This window comes from Coregonus lavaretus (assembly GCF_964263955.1).
Source record: "Coregonus lavaretus genome assembly, chromosome: 10".
Lineage (NCBI taxonomy): Eukaryota > Metazoa > Chordata > Actinopteri > Salmoniformes > Salmonidae > Coregonus > Coregonus lavaretus.
The window spans coordinates 11,350,345-11,368,764 of record NC_139997.1 but is presented as its reverse complement, the minus strand read 5'-3'; the positions used below and the strand labels follow the sequence as shown (position 1 = coordinate 11,368,764).

General features: G+C 44.2%; 1 protein-coding gene across 3 annotated transcripts in view; it reads right to left on the bottom strand.

Moving 5' to 3' along the window:
* Nucleotides 1-18,420, bottom strand: part of LOC311135712 (band 4.1-like protein 4) — a 111,248-nt gene that overhangs the window by 30,612 nt on the left and 62,216 nt on the right. For all 3 annotated transcript variants that reach the window (XM_084169734.1, XM_084169733.1, XM_084169735.1), the window contains exons 8-10: nt 11,884-11,971; nt 11,535-11,623; nt 1,947-2,010 (exon numbers count right to left, since the gene is read on the bottom strand). In XM_084169734.1, coding sequence (XP_084025860.1) covers nt 1,947-2,010; nt 11,535-11,623; nt 11,884-11,971 — 241 coding nt within the window. The remainder of the gene's footprint in view (nt 1-1,946; nt 2,011-11,534; nt 11,624-11,883; nt 11,972-18,420) is intronic.

The following is an 18,420-nucleotide window of genomic DNA, read 5'->3' as shown; positions in this document are numbered from 1 at the left end:
CAGCCAGGGCAACTAAGGAGTGGCTCCGTAAGAAGCATCTCAAGGTCCTGGAGTGGCCTAGCCAGTCTCCAGACCTGAACCCAATAGAAAATCTTTGGAGGGAGCTGAAAGTCCGTTTTGCCCAGCGACAGCCCCGAAACCTGAAGGATCTGGAGAAGGTCTGTATGGAGGAGTGGGCCAAAATCCCTGCTGCAGTGTGTGCAAACCTGGTCAAGACCTACAGGAAACGTATGATCTCTGTAATTGCAAACAAAGGTTTCTGTACCAAATATTAAGTTCTGCTTTTCTGATGTATCAAATACTTATGTCATGCAATAAAATGCAAATTAATTACTTAAAAATCATACAATGTAATTTTCTGGATTTTTGTTTTAGATTCCGTCTCTCACAGTTGAAGTGTACCTATGATAAAAAATTACAGACCTCTACATGCTTTGTAAGTAGGAAAACCTGCAAAATTGGCAGTGTATCAAATACTTGTTCTCCCCACTGTATATATATATATATATATATATATATATATATATATATATATATATATATATATATATATATTTAAAATCATGGGGGATTGGAAGTGATGCAGACAATTACATTGATGGAAGTTACAATCTATCTGCAATATTAAGCTGATCTACCCCCTAAAAACAAAAAACTAAAAAAACAATACAAATCACATTCAGCAGCTAAATCAATTAGATATATTTAAGCAATAAGGCCCAAGGCTGGAATGCTGTTTCAGCCAATCAGCATCCAGGACCCAAACTACACAGTTTATAATTCTAACTATACCATAACAAAGGACATTTACTTCATCATTCATTGTGAAAACAACCGGCTACATAATTAGGTGGTGTGGATAGGCCACTGCATCTCCCTCCTGACAAAGTTACCATTAAATGATCTGTAAATGAACAGGTAGTGTGTAATCTTTCACCCCATATGGGATGTCTGTGTTTGGTCATTAGGATAATAGATATAAGACTTTAGAGAGAGGATGACTCAGTCTCTAACCTCTACAGCTAGTCTCAAAGAGGAGGTAGCTACTGTAGATCCATAGCTCTCTATTTTATTTAAATGCTCTGATCTTCTGAGCTGCTCGGATAGTGTATTGCCAATAATGGGTTTCTCATAGGTCCCTGGCTGCTCAACTGCCTCGGTATTCACAGCTTAATGAGACTCTCAGGTCGCTAGTTGGCACACGCTCACGCACGCACGCACATACACACACAGACACACACACACCCCAGTGAAAATGAATCGTCTGCATAAACCAAATTCTATATTTAATTCAGCAAGACTCACAGGTCTCAATGAGTCACACTATCTCAACAGAGAGAAGAGAAATGTGGTTCTGCATCAGTGATATCACTTTGAAAACGATCAAGAAATCCTCCCCAAAAGCCCCAAAAAGTGTACGTTTGAAAATTCCCCAAAGACCCAAAAGGTCATCATTAAGCTGGATGTGTTTTGAGGAAGTTAAGTTTGTGTGACGCGTCTCTCTCCCCATTTGCACCCATGAAGTAAACATCAGTGAAGATGGGAGAGAGCTTTCAAGGCTGCAGCCACGTCCCGTAGTCCTGCTCTGTCATGTTTCTTTAATTTCTCTCCTTAAACATTAGGAAGATGTCAAAATCCTTCAAGATAAAACACACGATTGACCTTTCAAGGTTTCAAATGGGAGTACTGCAGATACTCCTGAGAACATTCAGTCAGTTTCATTTTATGCCTTGTTTTCCACACCTGTGATATCCAAACAAATTGGTTTTGATTCAGTCATAACAAGTTAGCTAGTGTGAATGATCTCAAATTATTGAGTTTATGAAACATGCTAAAATAAACAGAATAATCACAAACAAACAAAGTCAAGGTCAAAAATTCAGTACATAACTTCACAAAACATTCCTTATGCAGATATTACTGAAAGATAATAACTGATAACTTACATCTTTTCCAACGACTCGAAGCTCAAATTGTGTTTCCTTAAAATGCACTTTTGTTATCCTTGGCCTGAAATATTAAAGTAAACAGGTATGATAGCTTATCAGTCACAGTTAATTTTTTTCATAAATACTGCAGTAAGTTATCTAACTAACATGAAGGGCTCTATTTCCGGCTGGCGTTAGTTTGCAATTTCGTCATGTAAAAACTGTCGCACTGGCATTTTCCAGCCGTAACGCCAAGTTCGGCAATTTACCTGTCTTATATCAGCTTGCTTGCTTGCGCTCAGATTGGCACTACAGAGGTTAGTGCGTACGGCACAGTACATCACTGGGGCCAAGCTTCCTGCCATCCAGGACCTCTATACCAGGCGGTGTCAGAGGAAGGCCCTAAAAATTGTCAAAGACTCCAGCCACCCTAGTCATAGACTGTTCTCTCTGCTACCGCACGGCAAGCGGTACCGGAGCACCAAGTCTTGGTCCAAAAGGCTCCTTAACAGCTTCTACCCCCAAGCCATTAGACTGCTGAACAATTAATGAAATGGCCACCCGGACTATTTGCATTGGCTCCTGACACCGCTTGGAAATAAATCTTAATCACCAAATATTTATTAAAATATTACGTTTGAGAGGAGTAAAACAGTGAGCTGACATTCCCTTTTGATCTATGCATTGTAGTCAATCCCACATTATTTTAGCCATGCAGGTCCCATTTTGGACGTGCGTAAATCCCCCTCCATGGTGTAGGCTACGTGTCCATGCCCATCCTGAAACGAGAGATGAGAACCTCGGTGAATACCAAGCCAGGTCACCCAGCCATCCCAGCCAGCACCGGTGAACCTAGTATTTAGAAGTTTTTATAACTTGTAAAAATTGCTTGTTTTCCATTTCATATGTTGAAAACCCAAGCCCTCCCTCAGGCCAACTATAAGGAAGGCTGGTTCAACAACAAGCCCTTCCTCAGGCCTACTATAAGGAAGGATGGTTCAACAACAAGCCCTCCCTTAGGCCTACTATAACGAAGGCTGGTTCAACAACAAGCCCTCCCTCAGGCCTACTATAAGGAAGGCTGGTTCAACAGCAAGCCCTCCCTCAGGCCTACTATAAGGAAGGCTGGTTCAACAACAAGCCCTCCCTCAGGCCTACTATAAGGAAGGCTGGTTCAACAACAAACCATCCCTCAGGCCTACTATAAGGAAGGCTGGTTCAACAACAAGCCCTCTCTCAGGCCTACTATAAGGAAGGCTGGTTCAACAACAAGCCCTCCCTCAGGCCTACTATAAGGAAGGCTGGTTCAACAACAAGCCCTCCCTCAGGCCTACTATAAGGAAGGCTGGTTCAACAACAAGCCCTCCCTCAGGCCTACTATAAGGAAGGCTGGTTCAACAACAAGCCCTCCCTCAGGCCTACTATAAGGAAGGTTGGTTCAACAGCAACCCAAGCCCTCCCTCAGGCCTACTATAAGGAAGGTTGGTTCAACAGCAACCCAAGCCCTCCCTCAGGCCTAATATAAGGAAGGCTGGTTCAACAACAAGCCCTCCCTCAGGCCTACTATAAGGAAGGCTGGTTCAACAACAAGCCCTCCCTCAGGCCTACTATAAGGAAGGTTGGTTCAACAGCAACCCAAGCCCTCCCTCAGGCCTAATATAAGGAAGGCTGGTTCAACAACAAGCCCTCCCTCAGGCCTACTATAAGGAAGGCTGGTTCAACAACAAGCCCTCCCTCAGGCCTACTATAAGGAAGGTTGGTTCAACAGCAACCCAAGCCCTCCCTCAGGCCTACTATAAGGAAGGTTGGTTCAACAGCAACCCAAGCCCTCCCTCAGGCCTACTATAAGGAAGGTTGGTTCAACAGCAACCCAAGCCCTCCCTCAGGCCTAATATAAGGAAGGCTGGTTCAACAACAAGCCCTCCCTCAGGCCTACTATAAGGAAGGTTGGTTCAACAGCAACCCAAGCCCTCCCTCAGGCCTACTATAAGGAAGGTTGGTTCAACAGCAACCCAAGCCCTCCCTCAGGCCTACTATAAGGAAGGTTGGTTCAACAGCAACCCAAGCCCTCCCTCAGGCCTACTATAAGGAAGGCTGGTTCAACAACAAGCCCTCCCTCAGGCCTAATATAAGGAAGGCTGGTTCAACAACAATGACTATCTTTTTTATCCTGGTGGTTTTATGACATCATTACATTTCACATGTATTTCTTTTTAAAAAACGGATTGCTTGTTTATCTTTACATTTTATTACAACCAAACTTATTAGAATGATTCACCTTTCCAACATCCGTAGCACGCTTGCAATGCAACTGCTGGAGATGTGTGAATGTGATCTGATCTGTAAGATGGTTCTGATTATATTAATATTTGGGAGTAGTATTTTTTTAATTTTTTTAATTTTTTTATTTCACCTTTATTTAACCAGGTAAACCAGTTGAGAACAAGTTCTCATTTACAACTGCGACCTGGCCAAGATAAAGCAAAGCAGTGCGATAAAAACAACAACACAGAGTTACATATGGGGTAAAACAAAACAAAGTCAAAAAAATACAACAGAAATACATATATATACAGTGTGTGCAAATTTAGCAAGTTATGGAGGTAAGGCAATAAAATAGGCTATAGTGCAAAATAATTACAATTAGTATTAACACTGGAATGATAGATGTGCAAGAGATGATGTGCAAATAGAGATACTGGGGTACAAATGAGCAAAATAAATAACAATATAGGGATGAGGTAGTTGGGCGGGCTAATTTCAGATGGGCCGTGTACAGGTGCAGTGATCGGTAAGGTGCTCTGACAACTGATGCTTAAAGTTAGTGAGGGAGATAAGTGTCTCCAGCTTCAGAGATTTTTGCAATTTGTTCCAGTCATTGGCAGCAGAGAACTGGAAGGAATTGCGGCCAAAGGAGGTGTTGGCTTTGGGGATGACCAGTGAGATATACCCGCTGGAGCGCAGACTACGGGTGGGTGTTGCTATAGTGACCAATGAGCTAAGATAAGGCGGGGATTTGCCTAGCAGTGATTTATAGATGGCCTGGAGCCAGTGGGTTTGGCGACGAATATGTAGTGAGGACCAGCCAACAAGAGCGTACAGGTCACAGTGGTGGGTATTATATGGGGCTTTGGAGACAAAACGGATGGCACTGTGATAGACTACATCCAATTTGCTGAGTAGAGTGTTGGAGGCTATTTTGTAAATGACATCGCCGAAGTCAAGGATCGGTAGGATAGTCAGTTTTACGAGGGCATGTTTGGCAGCATGAGTGAAGGAGGCTTTGTTGCGAAATAGGAAACCGATTCTAGATTTAACTTTGGATTGGAGATTCTTAATGTGAGTCTGGAAGGAGAGTTTACAGTCTAACCAGACACCTAGATATTTGTAGTTGTCCACATACTCTAGGTCAGACCCGTCGAGAGTAGTGATTCTAGTCGGGTGGGCGGGTGCAAGCAGCGTTCGGTTGAAGAGCATGCATTTAGTTTTACTAGTGTTTAAGAGCAGTTGGAGGCTACTGAAGGAGTGTTGTATGGAATTGAAGCTCGTTTGGAGGTTTGTTAACACAGCGTCCAATGAAGGGCCAGATGTATACAAAATGGTGTCGTCTGCGTAGAGGTGGATCTGAGAGTCACCAGCAGCAAGAGCGACGTCATTGATATACACAGAGAAAAGAGTCGGCCCAAGAATTGAACCCTGTGGCACCCCCATAGAGACTGCCATAGGTCCAGACAACAGGCCCTCCGATTTGACACATTGAACTCTATCTGAGAAGTAGTTGGTGAACCAGGCGAGGCAGTCATTTGAGAAACCAAGGCTATTTAGTCTGCCAATAAGAATGCGGTGGTTGACAGAGTCGAAAGCCTTGGCCAGGTCAATGAAAACGGCTGCACAGTACTGTCTATTATCGATCGCGGTTATAATATCGTTTAGGACCTTGAGCGTGGCTGAAGTGCACCCATGACCAGCTCGGAAACCGGATTGCATAGCGGAGAAGGTACGGTGGGATTCGAAATGGTCGGTGATCTGTTTGTTGACTTGGCTTTCAAAAACTTTTGAAAGGCAAGGCAGGATGGATATGGGTCTGTAACAGTTTGGATCTAGAGTGTCACCCCCTTTGAAGAGGGGGATGACCGCGGCAGCTTTCCAATCTCTGGGGATCTCAGACGTTACGAAAGAGAGGTTGAACAGGCTAGTAATAGGGGTTGCGACAATTTCGGCGGCTAGTTTTAGAAAGAAAGGGTCCAGATTGTCTAGCCCAGATGATTTGTAGGGGTCCAGATTTTGCAGCTCTTTTAGAACATCAGCTGTCTGGATTTGTGTGAAGGAGAAGCGGGGGGGGCATGGGCAAGTTGCAGTGGAGGGTGCAGAGCTGGTGGCCGGGGTAGTGGTAGCCAGGTGGAAAGCATGGCCAGCCGTAGCAAAATGCTTGTTGAAATTCTCGATTATTGTAGATTTATCGGTGGTGATAGTGTTTTCTAGCCTCAGTGCAGTGGGCAGCTGGGAGGAAGTGCTCTTATTTTCCAAATACTTTACAGTGTCCCAAAACTTTTTGGAGTTAGTGCTACAGGATGCAAATTTCTGTTTGAAAAAGTTAGCCTTTGCTTTCCTAACTGCTTGTGTATATTGGTTCCTAACTTCCCTGAAAAGTTGCATATCGCGGGGGCTATTTGATGCTAATGCAGTACGCCACAGGATGTTTTTGTGCTGGTCAAGGGCAGTCAAGTCTGAGGAGAACCAGGGGCTATATCTGTTCTTAGTTCTGTATTTTTTGAATGGGGCATGTCTATTTAAGATTGAGAGGAAATTACTTTTAAAGAACAACCAGGCATCCTCTACTGACGGAATGAGATCTATATCCATCCAGGATACCTGGGCCAGGTCAATTAGAAAGGCCTGCTCGCTGAAGTGTTTTAGGGAGCGTTTGACAGTGATGAGGGGTGGTCGTTAGACCGCGGACCCGTTACGGACGCAGGCAATAAGGCAGTGATCGCTGAGATCCTGGTTGAAGACAGCGGAGGTGTATTTAGAGGGTAAGTTAGTCAGGATGATTTCTATGAGGGTACCCATGTTTACGGATTTAGGGTTGTACCTGGTAGGTTCGTTGATAATTTGTGTGAGATTGAGGGCATCTAGTTTAGATTGTAGGATGGCCGGGGTGTTAAGCATATCCCAATTTAGGTCACCAAGCAGTACGAACTCTGAGGATAGATGGGGGACAATCAATTCACATATGGTGTCCAGGGCACAGCTGGGGGCTGAGGGGGGTCTGTAGCAAGCGGCAACAGTGAGAGATTTATTTCTGGAAAGGTGGATTTTTAGAAGTAGAAGCTCAAACTGTTTGGGCACAGACCTGGATAGTATGATAGAGCTCTGCAGGCTATCTCTACAGTAGATTGCAACTCCACCCCCTTTGGCAGTTCTATCTAGACGGAAAATGTTATAGTTGGGGATGGAAATTTCAGAATTTTTGGTGGCCTTCCTAAGCCAGGATTCAGACACTGCTAGAACATCAGGGTTGGCGGACGCAGTGGCTAACGCAGTGAATAACTCAAACTTAGGAAGGAGGCTTCTGATATTTATGTGCAGAAAACCAAGACTTTTACGGTTACAGAAGTCAACAAATGATAGCTCCTGGGGAGTAGGAGTGATACTGGGGGCTGCAGGGCCTGGGTTAGCCTCTACATCACCAGAGGAACAGAGGAGGACTAGAATAAGGATACGACTAAAGGCTTTAAGAACTGGTCTTCTAGTGCGTTGGGTACATAGAATAAAGGGGGCAGTTCTCCGGGCGTTGTAGAAAAGATTCAGGGCATTATGTACAGAAAAGGATATGGAAGGATATGAGTACAGTTCAGGTAACCCTAAGCGTTGGGTAACAATGAAAGAGATAGCGTCATTGGAGGCATCGATTGAGCCGGTCTCGGCGTGTATGGGGGGTGGAACTAAGGAACTATATGAGGCAGTTTGAGAGGGACTAGGGGTTCTACAGTGAAATTGTATAATAAGAACTAACCCAAACAGCAATAGGCAAGGCATAATTGACATGGGAGAGAGGCATAAAGCAGTCACAGGTGTTATTAGAGAGAGCTAAGACAACAACTGGAAATAGCGATAACGTTTGGGCTAAGACTAAACAGAATAAACAGGACAGTGTACCGTGTAAAGGAACAGTCCAGCAGGCATCCGCTGTGCAGCTGAGTGATCATAAGGTCCAGTGAACAGCAATATGTGAGTCCGAGAGCAGTTCAAATTGGTGCTTCAGCACAGCTAGCAGGGAGCACAGTTGTAGTTTGCGTGTGCTAGCGGGCCGGGGCTGGCAGATGGATCTTCGTGGTCGTCGCAACTGGAAGCCTGATGAAACCACATCAGACTATTTCGTCGGCAAACCAGTCGTGTTGGATCGGCGGGGCTCAGTGTCAACACTAGGAGGTCCCGTCCGGTTGACAGAGAGGTAGATAGCCGGGAGATGGGCCTGAGGCTAGCTCAAGGCTAACTGGTGCTTGCTATAGGGCAATGATAATCAGCCAACAACAGGTTGCAGCTAGCTAGCTGGTTGTGATGATCCGGCACTAGGGTCCAGTGATTCCGGCAGAAAGTCCAATAAGCTCTGGGTCGATAGCACGCTGGGTCGATAGCACGCTGTGCAGACTGGCCGACGAATTGTCCAGGCTAGAGCTAGAGCTGGCTGGTGGATAGTGTAGGCCACGGACAGTGGTGAAGACGCTAACGGTGACTAATAGCAGGTAGCCATTTAGTTGCGGCTACACTAGTATCAGCTTACGGTTCTTGATGAAAGTTATAAAGAAATAATAGAATCCTTTCCACGTTGGGTGAGGCGGGTTGCAGGAAAGTATATTTAGTTAAAGAATGAAAAGTAAAAATTGAGAGATATATACAAAATAGACAAAAAAAACAAGAAACGGGATATTTACACAAGGACGATGAAATAAAAGCGACCGCACTGCTACGCCATCTTGGATCTCCCAGTATAACAGTGAGTGGACATTGTCCCTTTCTCGTTATATTGGATCTTTGTCCAGCTACTGTGAAAAGTTGAGATGTGAGTAAAACCCTCCATAGTCTGCGTTGTTTTAATATTATACAGTGAGGGAAAAAAGTATTTGATCCCCTGCTGATTTTGTACGTTTGCCCACTGACAAAGACATGATTTTTTATTTTTTATTTCACCTTTATTTAACCAGGTAAACCAGTTGAGAACAAGTTCTCATTTACAACTGCGACCTGGCCAAGATAAAGCAAAGCAGTGCGATAAAAACAACAACACAGAGTTACATATGGGGTAAAACAAAACAAAGTCAGAAATACAACAGAAATACATATATTTCAGTCTATCATTTTAATGGTAGGTTTATTTGAACAGTGAGAGACAGAATAACAACAAAAAAATCCAGAAAAACGCATGTCAAAAATGTTATAAATTGATTTGCATTTTAATGAGGGAAATAAGTATTTGACCCCTCTGCAAAACATGACTTAGTACTTGGTGGCAAAACCCTTGTTGCCAATCACAGAGGTCAGACGTTTCTTGTAGTTGGCCACCAGGTTTGCACACATCTCAGGAGGGATTTTGTTCCACTCCTCTTTGCAGATGTTCTCCAAGTCATTAAGGTTTCGAGGCTGACGTTTGGCAACTCGAACCTTCAGCTCCCTCCACAGATTTTCTATGGGATTAAGGTCTGGAGACTGGCTAGGCCACTCCAGGACCTTAATGTGCTTCTTCTTGAGCCACTCCTTTGTTGCCTTGGCCGTATGTTTTGGGTCATTGTCATGCTGGAATGCCCATCCACGACCCATTTTCAATGCCCTGGCTGAGGGAAGGAGATTCTCACCCAAGATTTGACGGTACATGGCCCCGTCCATTGTCCCTTTGATGCAGTGAAGTTGTCCTGTCCCCTTAGCAGAAAAACACCCCCAAAGCATAATGTTTCCACCTCCATGTTTGACGGTGGGGATGGTGTTCTTGGGGTCATTGGCAGCATTCCTCCTCCTCCAAACACGGCGAGTTGAGTTGATGCCAAAGAGCTCGATTTTGGTCTCATCTGACCACAACACTTTCACCCTGTTCTCCTCTGAATCATTCAGATGTTCATTGGCAAACTTCAGACGGCCCTGTATATGTGCTTTCTTGAGCAGGAGGACCTTGCGTTCGCTGCAGGATTTCAGTCCTTCACGGCGTAGTGTGTTACCAATTGTTTTCTTGGTAACTATGGTCCCACCTGCCTTGAGATCATTGACAAGATCCTCCCGTGTAGTTCTGGGCTGATTCCTCACCGTTCTCATGATCATTGCAACTCCACAAGGTGAGATCTTGCATGGAGCCCCAGGCCGAGGGAGATTGACAGTTCTTTTGTGTTTCTTCCATTTGCGAATAATCGCACCAACTGTTGTCACCTTCTCAGCAAGCTGCTTGGCGATGGTCTTGTAGCCCATTCCAGCCTTGTGTAGGTCTACAATCTTGTCCCTGACATCCTTGGAGAGCTCTTTGGTCTTGGCCATGGTGGAGAGTTTGGAATCTGATTGATTGAATGCTTCTGTGGACAGGTGTCTTTTATACAGGTAACAAGCTGAGATTAGGAGCACTCCCTTTAAGAGTGTGCTCCTAATCTCAGCTCGTTACCTGTATAAAAGACACCTTGGAGCCAGAAATCTTTCTGATTGAGAGGGGGTCAAATACGTATTTCCCTCATTCAAAGGCAAATCAATTTATAACATTTTTGACATGCATTTTTCTGGATTTTGTTGTTATTCTGTCTCTCTCTGTTCAAATAAACCTACCATTAAAATTATAGACTGATCATTTCTTTGTCAGTGGGCAAACGTACAAAATCAGCAGGGGATCAAATACTTTTTCCCCTCACTGTATTCCCACAGGAAGAAATGATGGTGCCTGTAAGTGTGACATAGCCTATTTAAAAGAAGTTGTTGTTTTGTTTAGAATTTGATTCAAATTATTCCTTCTCTTTTTAGGCCTTAACAATAATTAATTTAGTCTTGCTTATTGACAATGTTTGGCATGTCCATGCTCAGCCACAATGCAATTTACAGTAGGCCTAGCCCCTAGATCAGTGTGAATGCTATTGAAGCCATACAATTACTTAGAACAATGTGGACTGCAAATGGGTTGAAAGTAACGTCTTTAGCAAAGATAGGTCTACATTTTGCTATTTTGTTTCTGTAAGCCATTTAACAAACTATAAAGGACTAACATTGGAATTGGAGTTGATTCCAAGGCAATACATAAAATACCGTAAATACACAACTTGAAGCAACCACATATTTCACCAAGGAGCACGTTCTGATTGGCCAGTGAGGGGCCAAGCCTCAGCACAACCACAACTTGTTTATTCATCAAAACCCCGCCCTTTCGCACCAACGCCAGCAAGTGAGCCGATAATTGTGATAGTGAAAATAGCAAAAGTATTTCTAACACATCCCTGAACCTATAGCACTACCGCCTGAAATTAGATTTACCATTGTGTTAGGTTTGTTAAAATAGAGCCCGAAATGGGAGTTATAGGTCAAACCATCATAGTCATTATTTACTCCTACAGGGTATACAAATCATCCAAAAACAATAGCTACCAGAAATACTTCCCAACTTGTGTTTTGTTCTTGTAGACAACAACTCCAATAGGTGTTAACCCCAGGAAGTATTCAGATTGATTCTCTCCCTGAAACACACCACAATAACAGGTATTATTCCAAACACAATTTACATACTAAGTGCCAACCAGCAATAACACAGAGTCAGGATATTAACGTATGTGTCAAAGGGTAAGAACATAGTAAAACAGTCATCTCTCCACACAGAGAGACTAGGAAAATAAGAAGGAATATGATCAAGGTTAAGGTGATTGTGATAAACCACAGAATACAGCTCTAACAAGCATCCCAGTCTTCTCCACAGTCAGCGAGTCCAGCTCCTACTTACGAAGACAGGGTGAAGGTCGACTCCGTACATATCCAGTGTTTTGGCGATTCCTAGATAATTGAGTTCAGCCTTGGAGGGAACCTGTTCCCTGAAACACAGAGATGGTATCTTGTTGGTGAAGCATCAGGAAAGGCTTTCAAGCCCATAGACAAACACATAGAAGGAAATCTTATCTAGTGTGTATCTACAAGTATACATAGTGTGACATTATCCAGTATACATCTTACTGTATACATGGTATAACATGAGCTAGTATACACCTACAAGTATACATACCGTAGTCTAACATTATCAAGTATACATCTTACTGTATACATGGTATAACATGAGCTAGTATACACCTACAAGTATACATACCGTAGTCTAACATTATATTGTACAGTCTACTTAGTACATCTAGATACCTTTATCTATTCTAAAGCTAAGGGTTTAGAAACATCTAAAGCTAAGTGTTTAGAAACAGCCATGTAACAAATCACTAAGTGACTGTTGGTGGAATGCAGTGCAACAAGAGAACACCCAAAATAAATGGAAAGTTGATATTTATTGTGTTGTACTTCACCCCTGATGACAGTATTACAGCAGGGATGGAGAGTTGTTTAACTGTCATGAATCGCCCAGTCTAATAACAGTAAATCTAACATGATGACATACCTGGTCAACAACAGAGGTAATTATAGGTAGAGAGATTATAGCTAGAGTGTTTTAGAGTACTGTATGCAGTGTGGACAGATACAATACAATGGATTCACTCTGAAGTGGCAACACTGAGATAAATAGGTTATATATCATAATAATAATAATATTAATAATAATAAGGAACTACAATACAAGTAATCTTACATGCCAGACTTAAATGTTCAGAGACAGACTTGTCTGGTCCCACGAGACGACAATTAAATAAACTCAAATGAAACTAATACACTTTTCAAAAACGTAACATAACATACTTTCCCCCCTCCTCATCTAATCAGTAATGCTTTTTCTACATTCCTATTTACTAACATTCCATGTTAACAACTAGGTTGGGGACTGGGTTATGTATCTCCTATTACTCATTAACTACAATGTCATACAGAGAGAGTCATGTTTAAAAACCAAAAGTATGCAGTCTAGGAGAACACAGGTATGGAGCAACTGCCTGTGCTTTGCTGTGTACATACGATATGTTTATCGAGAGTGAATCGTGTACCAACTGTCAACTAAGTCTACAATATGGTGAAAATATCTATGAATGTGGATAAAGGGTGATGGAATACCTCTGTCACAAAGGTATTATTGTATGTATCGTGCAACCCACACTGTAATCTCTGGACTATAAGCTGTGTGTCTGCAGTGTAAACTCTGGCTTTGGTAAACTCCATATACTGTGCCCACATCTCCCTCCTCATGTTAGAGGTTAGAGGAGTGATGCATCCTCTCCTCCCTCTCTGCTCTCGAGCCGTATCATTGATCTCCTGATCACACACATTAGTAACACAGAGACTCAGACTCATTCAGCCTGTTGAAGTGTGACCCCTAGAGCTCCTCCCACCTCCCTTCTCCCTCCATACCCTGAAGACACAATCTCATCCTTCTTTCCCAGTCCATTATGGATTCTGTTCACATGTTCTTTGTAGGTAGCCGGGCCAGGGCTGAGATGATTGTCGGTATAAATGCAGTTAGGTGGTTGAGTGGCTTGGAACGGGGAGTTATTAACGGACGCTCCGGGGTGGAGGCAGGGGCTCCATGGAGCCGTGACACAACGGGCGGGGACAGGGACACTCATCCCTCCGTTTGGCCCCACGTCTGCCTGCCTGGCTGTGTGTGTGTGTGTCGTTAGTGTGTTTGGTTGGCCTCATTTCTTCCCGCCTGGCCTGCCTGCCTGCTGCCTGTGGGACCGAGGCCGCCTGGACGGACGAGACAGGAATAGGAAGTGGAAGAGAGTCAGAGAGCAGCAGATATATGACAAGGGGTGTGGTGCTGGGTGTTCTACATAGCAGATCACAGTGAGGTTGACATCCACAGGCTTTTGAGAGAACTATGTCTATCTCTCTGTATCTATCACCCCCCCCCCCCCACAGCACCTTCTACCTCTCTTTTCCTTCCTCTGCCTGTCCTCTTGTCTCCCCTTGTTTTCACACTGCAGCATCTCTCTCTCTCTCTTTCCCTCTCTCTCTCTCTCTCTCTCTTCCACTGTATCTCAATTCAATTCAATTTAAGGGGCTTTATTGGCATTTATTGTCAGTGTAATCTGAGGGAAATATGTGTCTCTAATATGGTCATACATTTAGCAGGAGGTTAGGAAGTGCAGCTCAGTTTCCACCTCATTTTGTGGGCAGTGTGCACATAGCCTGTCTTCTCTTGAGAGCCAGGTCTGCCTACGGCGACCTTTCTCAATAGCAAGGCTATGCTCACTGAGTCTGTACATAGTCAAAGCTTTCCTTAATTTTGGGTCAGTCACAGTGGTCAGGTAGTCTGCCACTGTGTACTCTTTGAAATAGCATTCTAGTTTGCTCCGTTTTTTTGTTAATTCTTTCCAATGTGTCAAGTAATTATCTTTTTGTTTTTTCATGATTTGGTTGGGTCTAATTGTGTTGCTCTCCTGGGGCTCTGTGGGGTCTGTTTGTGTTTGTGAACAGAGCCCCAGGACCAGCTTGCTTAGGGGACTCTTATCCAGGTTAATCTCTCTGTAGGTGATGGCTTTGTTATGGAAGGTTTGGGAATCACTTCCTTTTAGGTGGTTGTAGAATTTAATGGCTCTTTTCTGGATTTTGATCATTAGCGGGTATCGGCCTAATTCTGCTCTGCATGCATTATTTGGTGTTGTACGTTGTACACTGAGGATATTTTTGCAGAATTCTAAATTTGTTGTTTGTCCCAATTTGTGAATTCTTGGTTGGTGAGCGGACCCCAGACCTCACAACCATAAAGGGCAATGGGTTCTATAACTGATTGAAGTATTTTTAGCCATATCCTAATTGGTATGTGGAATTTTATGTTATTTTTGATGGCATAGAAGGCATAGAATTTTGTCTTATTGAGATTTACTGTCAGGGCCCAGGTCTCTCTCTCCTTCTGAGTCCCTCCGTCTATCTCTTCCTCTCTCTCTTCCTTCCCACTGCCTCCCCTTTTTTCCTCATATAACAACCTCTCTCTATATCTATCTGCATCTTCTCCCACTCCTTCTCTCTCTCTATTACTCTCTTCCTCCCGCTACTTCTGTCTCTCTTCCTCCCCTCTTCCTCTCCTCTGTCCCATACCCCAGCCTCTCTCTGATCATCAGTCAGACAGCGGTGGGAGGAAAGGAGGATGCCTGGATGAACCCCCTAGTGACTGATCACCAATCAGACCAGCCTGCTCCACTCTCCTCTTTCCACAGGACGCTTAGCTCACTGGGTAAATAATGACCCAGGCTCGAGTCTCATCAGCAGGCCACGGAGCTGAGGGCTGAGCATAACCCTCCAGTGTTACACTCAGTCACAGCAGCACTGACAGAGACAGAGACAGAGACACACAGAGAGAGAGAGAGCGAGAGCGAGAGAGCGAGAGAGAGAGAGAGAGAGAGAGAGAGAGAGAGAGAGAGAGAGCGAGAGCGAGAGAGAGAAGCTAAGAGGAGCTAAGAGGCCCCAGAGGGAATAGAGCAAAACCAAATGATGATCACTGTCTCTTAGTCATTGATAGCTGCCTGTTGTCTTTCTCAACAACATTAAGGGGATGTATGGTCATAGACTAACAACTTTCAGGACTTATGGGGTTGACACTGTAAGAAGAAATGTAATGTATAAAGGTATATGATGTGTCTCAGTCTGAGAATTTTGATTTTCGTGATATCCAATTGGGAGTTACAGTCTTGTCCCATTGCTGCAACTCCTGTACGGACTCGGGAGAGGTGAAGGTCGAGAGCCATCCTCCAAAACACGACCCTGCCAAGCCGCACAGCTTCTTGACACACTGCTCGCTTAACCCGGAAGCCAGCCACACTAATGTGTCGGAGGAAACACCGTACAACTGGCGACCGAAGTCAGTGTGCATGCGCCCGGCCCTCCACAAGGAGTCGCTAGAGCACGATGGGACAAGGACATCCCGTCCGGCCAAACCCTCCCCTAACCCAGGGGAGGGGTAATTGCGCGCCGCCTCATGGGTCTCCCAGTCGCAGCCGGCTGCGAAACAGCCTGGGATCGAACCCGGGTCTGTAGTGACGTCTGTAGCACTGCGATGCAGTGCCTTAGACCGCTGCGCCACTCGGGAGGCCCAACCCTATAGGTTTCTGTTATAAAATAATAAACTGGATACATTTGTATCAGTTTCTGTCTGACTGCGAGGAGAATGTTGTTATCCACAGAGAAAGGCCCAGGATTGGCTGCAGCGAGGGTATAGTGGGGCTGGGTCATTATAGTGTGTGTGTGTGTGTGTGTGTGTGTGTGTGTGTGTGTGTGTGTGTGTGTGTGTGTGTGTGTGTGTGTGTGTGTGTGTGTGTGTGTGTGTGTGTGTGTGTGTGTGTGTGTGTGTGTGTGTGTGTGTGTGATTGTGTGTCAGGCCGCCGGGGGCTGCATGGGGAGATTGTGTTGGTGTAATGGAGAGGACATTAGTGGAGAGGAGCTGGCTCTTTATCCTGCTTCACACTGAGATTAAACCACATAATCACTTCACTGTCACGATACTGTAGTCCATGCCACTGTCTGGAATACACAAACAACACCAGGGAATGGATGGATAACCATAATCATATGATGGTAAAATCCATAATATCAAATATTTAACACTTTCATACTGTCAACATTGGTTTAATGGCCACTGTCACTGAACTGACCAGATTCATATAATCACATTTCAATATGAGATTATCAAACAAAGTCCTCTGTAGCTCAATTGGTAGAGCATGGCGCTTGTAACGCCAGGGTAGTGGGTTCGATCCCCGGGACCACCCATACGTAAAAATTTATGCACACATGACTGTAAGTCGCTTTGGATAATTATATATTATATCAAATGGATATTTCTCTCTTTTCAATCCTGTCTGTCTGTCTGTCTGTCTATGTCAGTCTGTCTTTTTGTTATATTACCATGTAATTCACCTCTCTCTCTCTCTCTCTCTCTCTCTCTCTCTCTCTCTCTCTCTCTCTCTCTCTCTCTCTCTCTCTCTCTCTCTCTCTCTCTCTCTCTCTCTCTCTCTCTCTCTCTCTCTCTCTCTCTCTCTCTCTCTCTCTCTCTCTCTCTCTCTCTCTCTCTCTCTCTCTCTCTCTCTCTCTCTCTCTCTCTCTCTCTCTCTCTCTCTCTCTCTCTCTCTCTCTCTCTCTCTCTCTCTCTCTCTCTCTCTCTCTCAATTTCAATTTAAGGGGCTTTATTGGCATGAAATAGATAATAAACAAAAGTGAAACAAACAATACAAAAATATCTCTATCCCCCCTCTCTCTCCCTGCATGCCTCCTCTCACCTTAGCCCTGCTTTCAGCCTATCCTCTGTGTGTCTATGAGACAATGAGGAGTGTGTTCGTCAGAGCAGACCAGCCGTCACAGCTGTAATCCATAATCCTCACAAATAGGGTCGGGGTCCTGGCAGCACTGTGTAATCTGACCTAATGCAGATTGGGGGCTGCCGTCCTTTAGCCTTGATAGACCTGGGGTTAATTATCATTTTAGTGTGGGAGAAGTCAGTCATTCATGGCTCTAGCTCTCATGATCACGACTCTGGTCTTTTCTTCTCTGTGACAGCTCTGTTGGTCACCCCTATCCTATACCCCTATACCCCTACAGCTCTGTTGGTCACCCCTATCCTATACCCCTACAGCTCTGTTGGTCACCCCTATCCTATACCCCTACAGCAGGAGAGGTAGTGAAACACACCACACACCCACACAGACACATACTGACACACACACTCCCTCCAAGCCACTTCAACATACCAGGCAGGTGATTGAGCTGTCCATAGGTCACCTCTGGCCTGTTAGGACTGTAGGGCTCTTAGCTCCTATTTCAAAGAGTAGGGAGCAGAGCCAGGAATCCTTATTATCACACACAACATCCCACAGTGCAGGATTCCCAATGGTATTCCCGGGAACTGATATCCCACCCAGCCAAGGAACCATGGGATTACCACCGTAGTGGACCACTTTAAGATGAAATTGAACGATAGTGGAGAAATTCTCAGATGTCTCCAACCTCATTTCCCTAAGCAAATAAATTATTAATATATCAAAGAGATAACAGTATGCCTTTGTCAACAGTCTTGTTTTGAGAGGGAAAAACCCCTTCAGAAAAGAAAAAAGAAGGACTCAACTAGGGTTCAGTATTACAGTACCAGAACTAGTAAACAGTTACAGATGAAGTCATCTCTGTAGTTACATGTTATATCTCAGCAAGTTAAAAGTCACAACAGAGTTAAACGATTCCCTTGCTTTCTGAGAAATGATTAGATCAGATACTGCAGATAATCCCTTATGAGACAGATGTTCAATTACGTAGGTTATTAATACACCACCAGACTGACTAAGTTATTAATACACCATCAGAGACTGACTAAGTTATTAATACACCACCAGAGAGGAGAGGGATTATT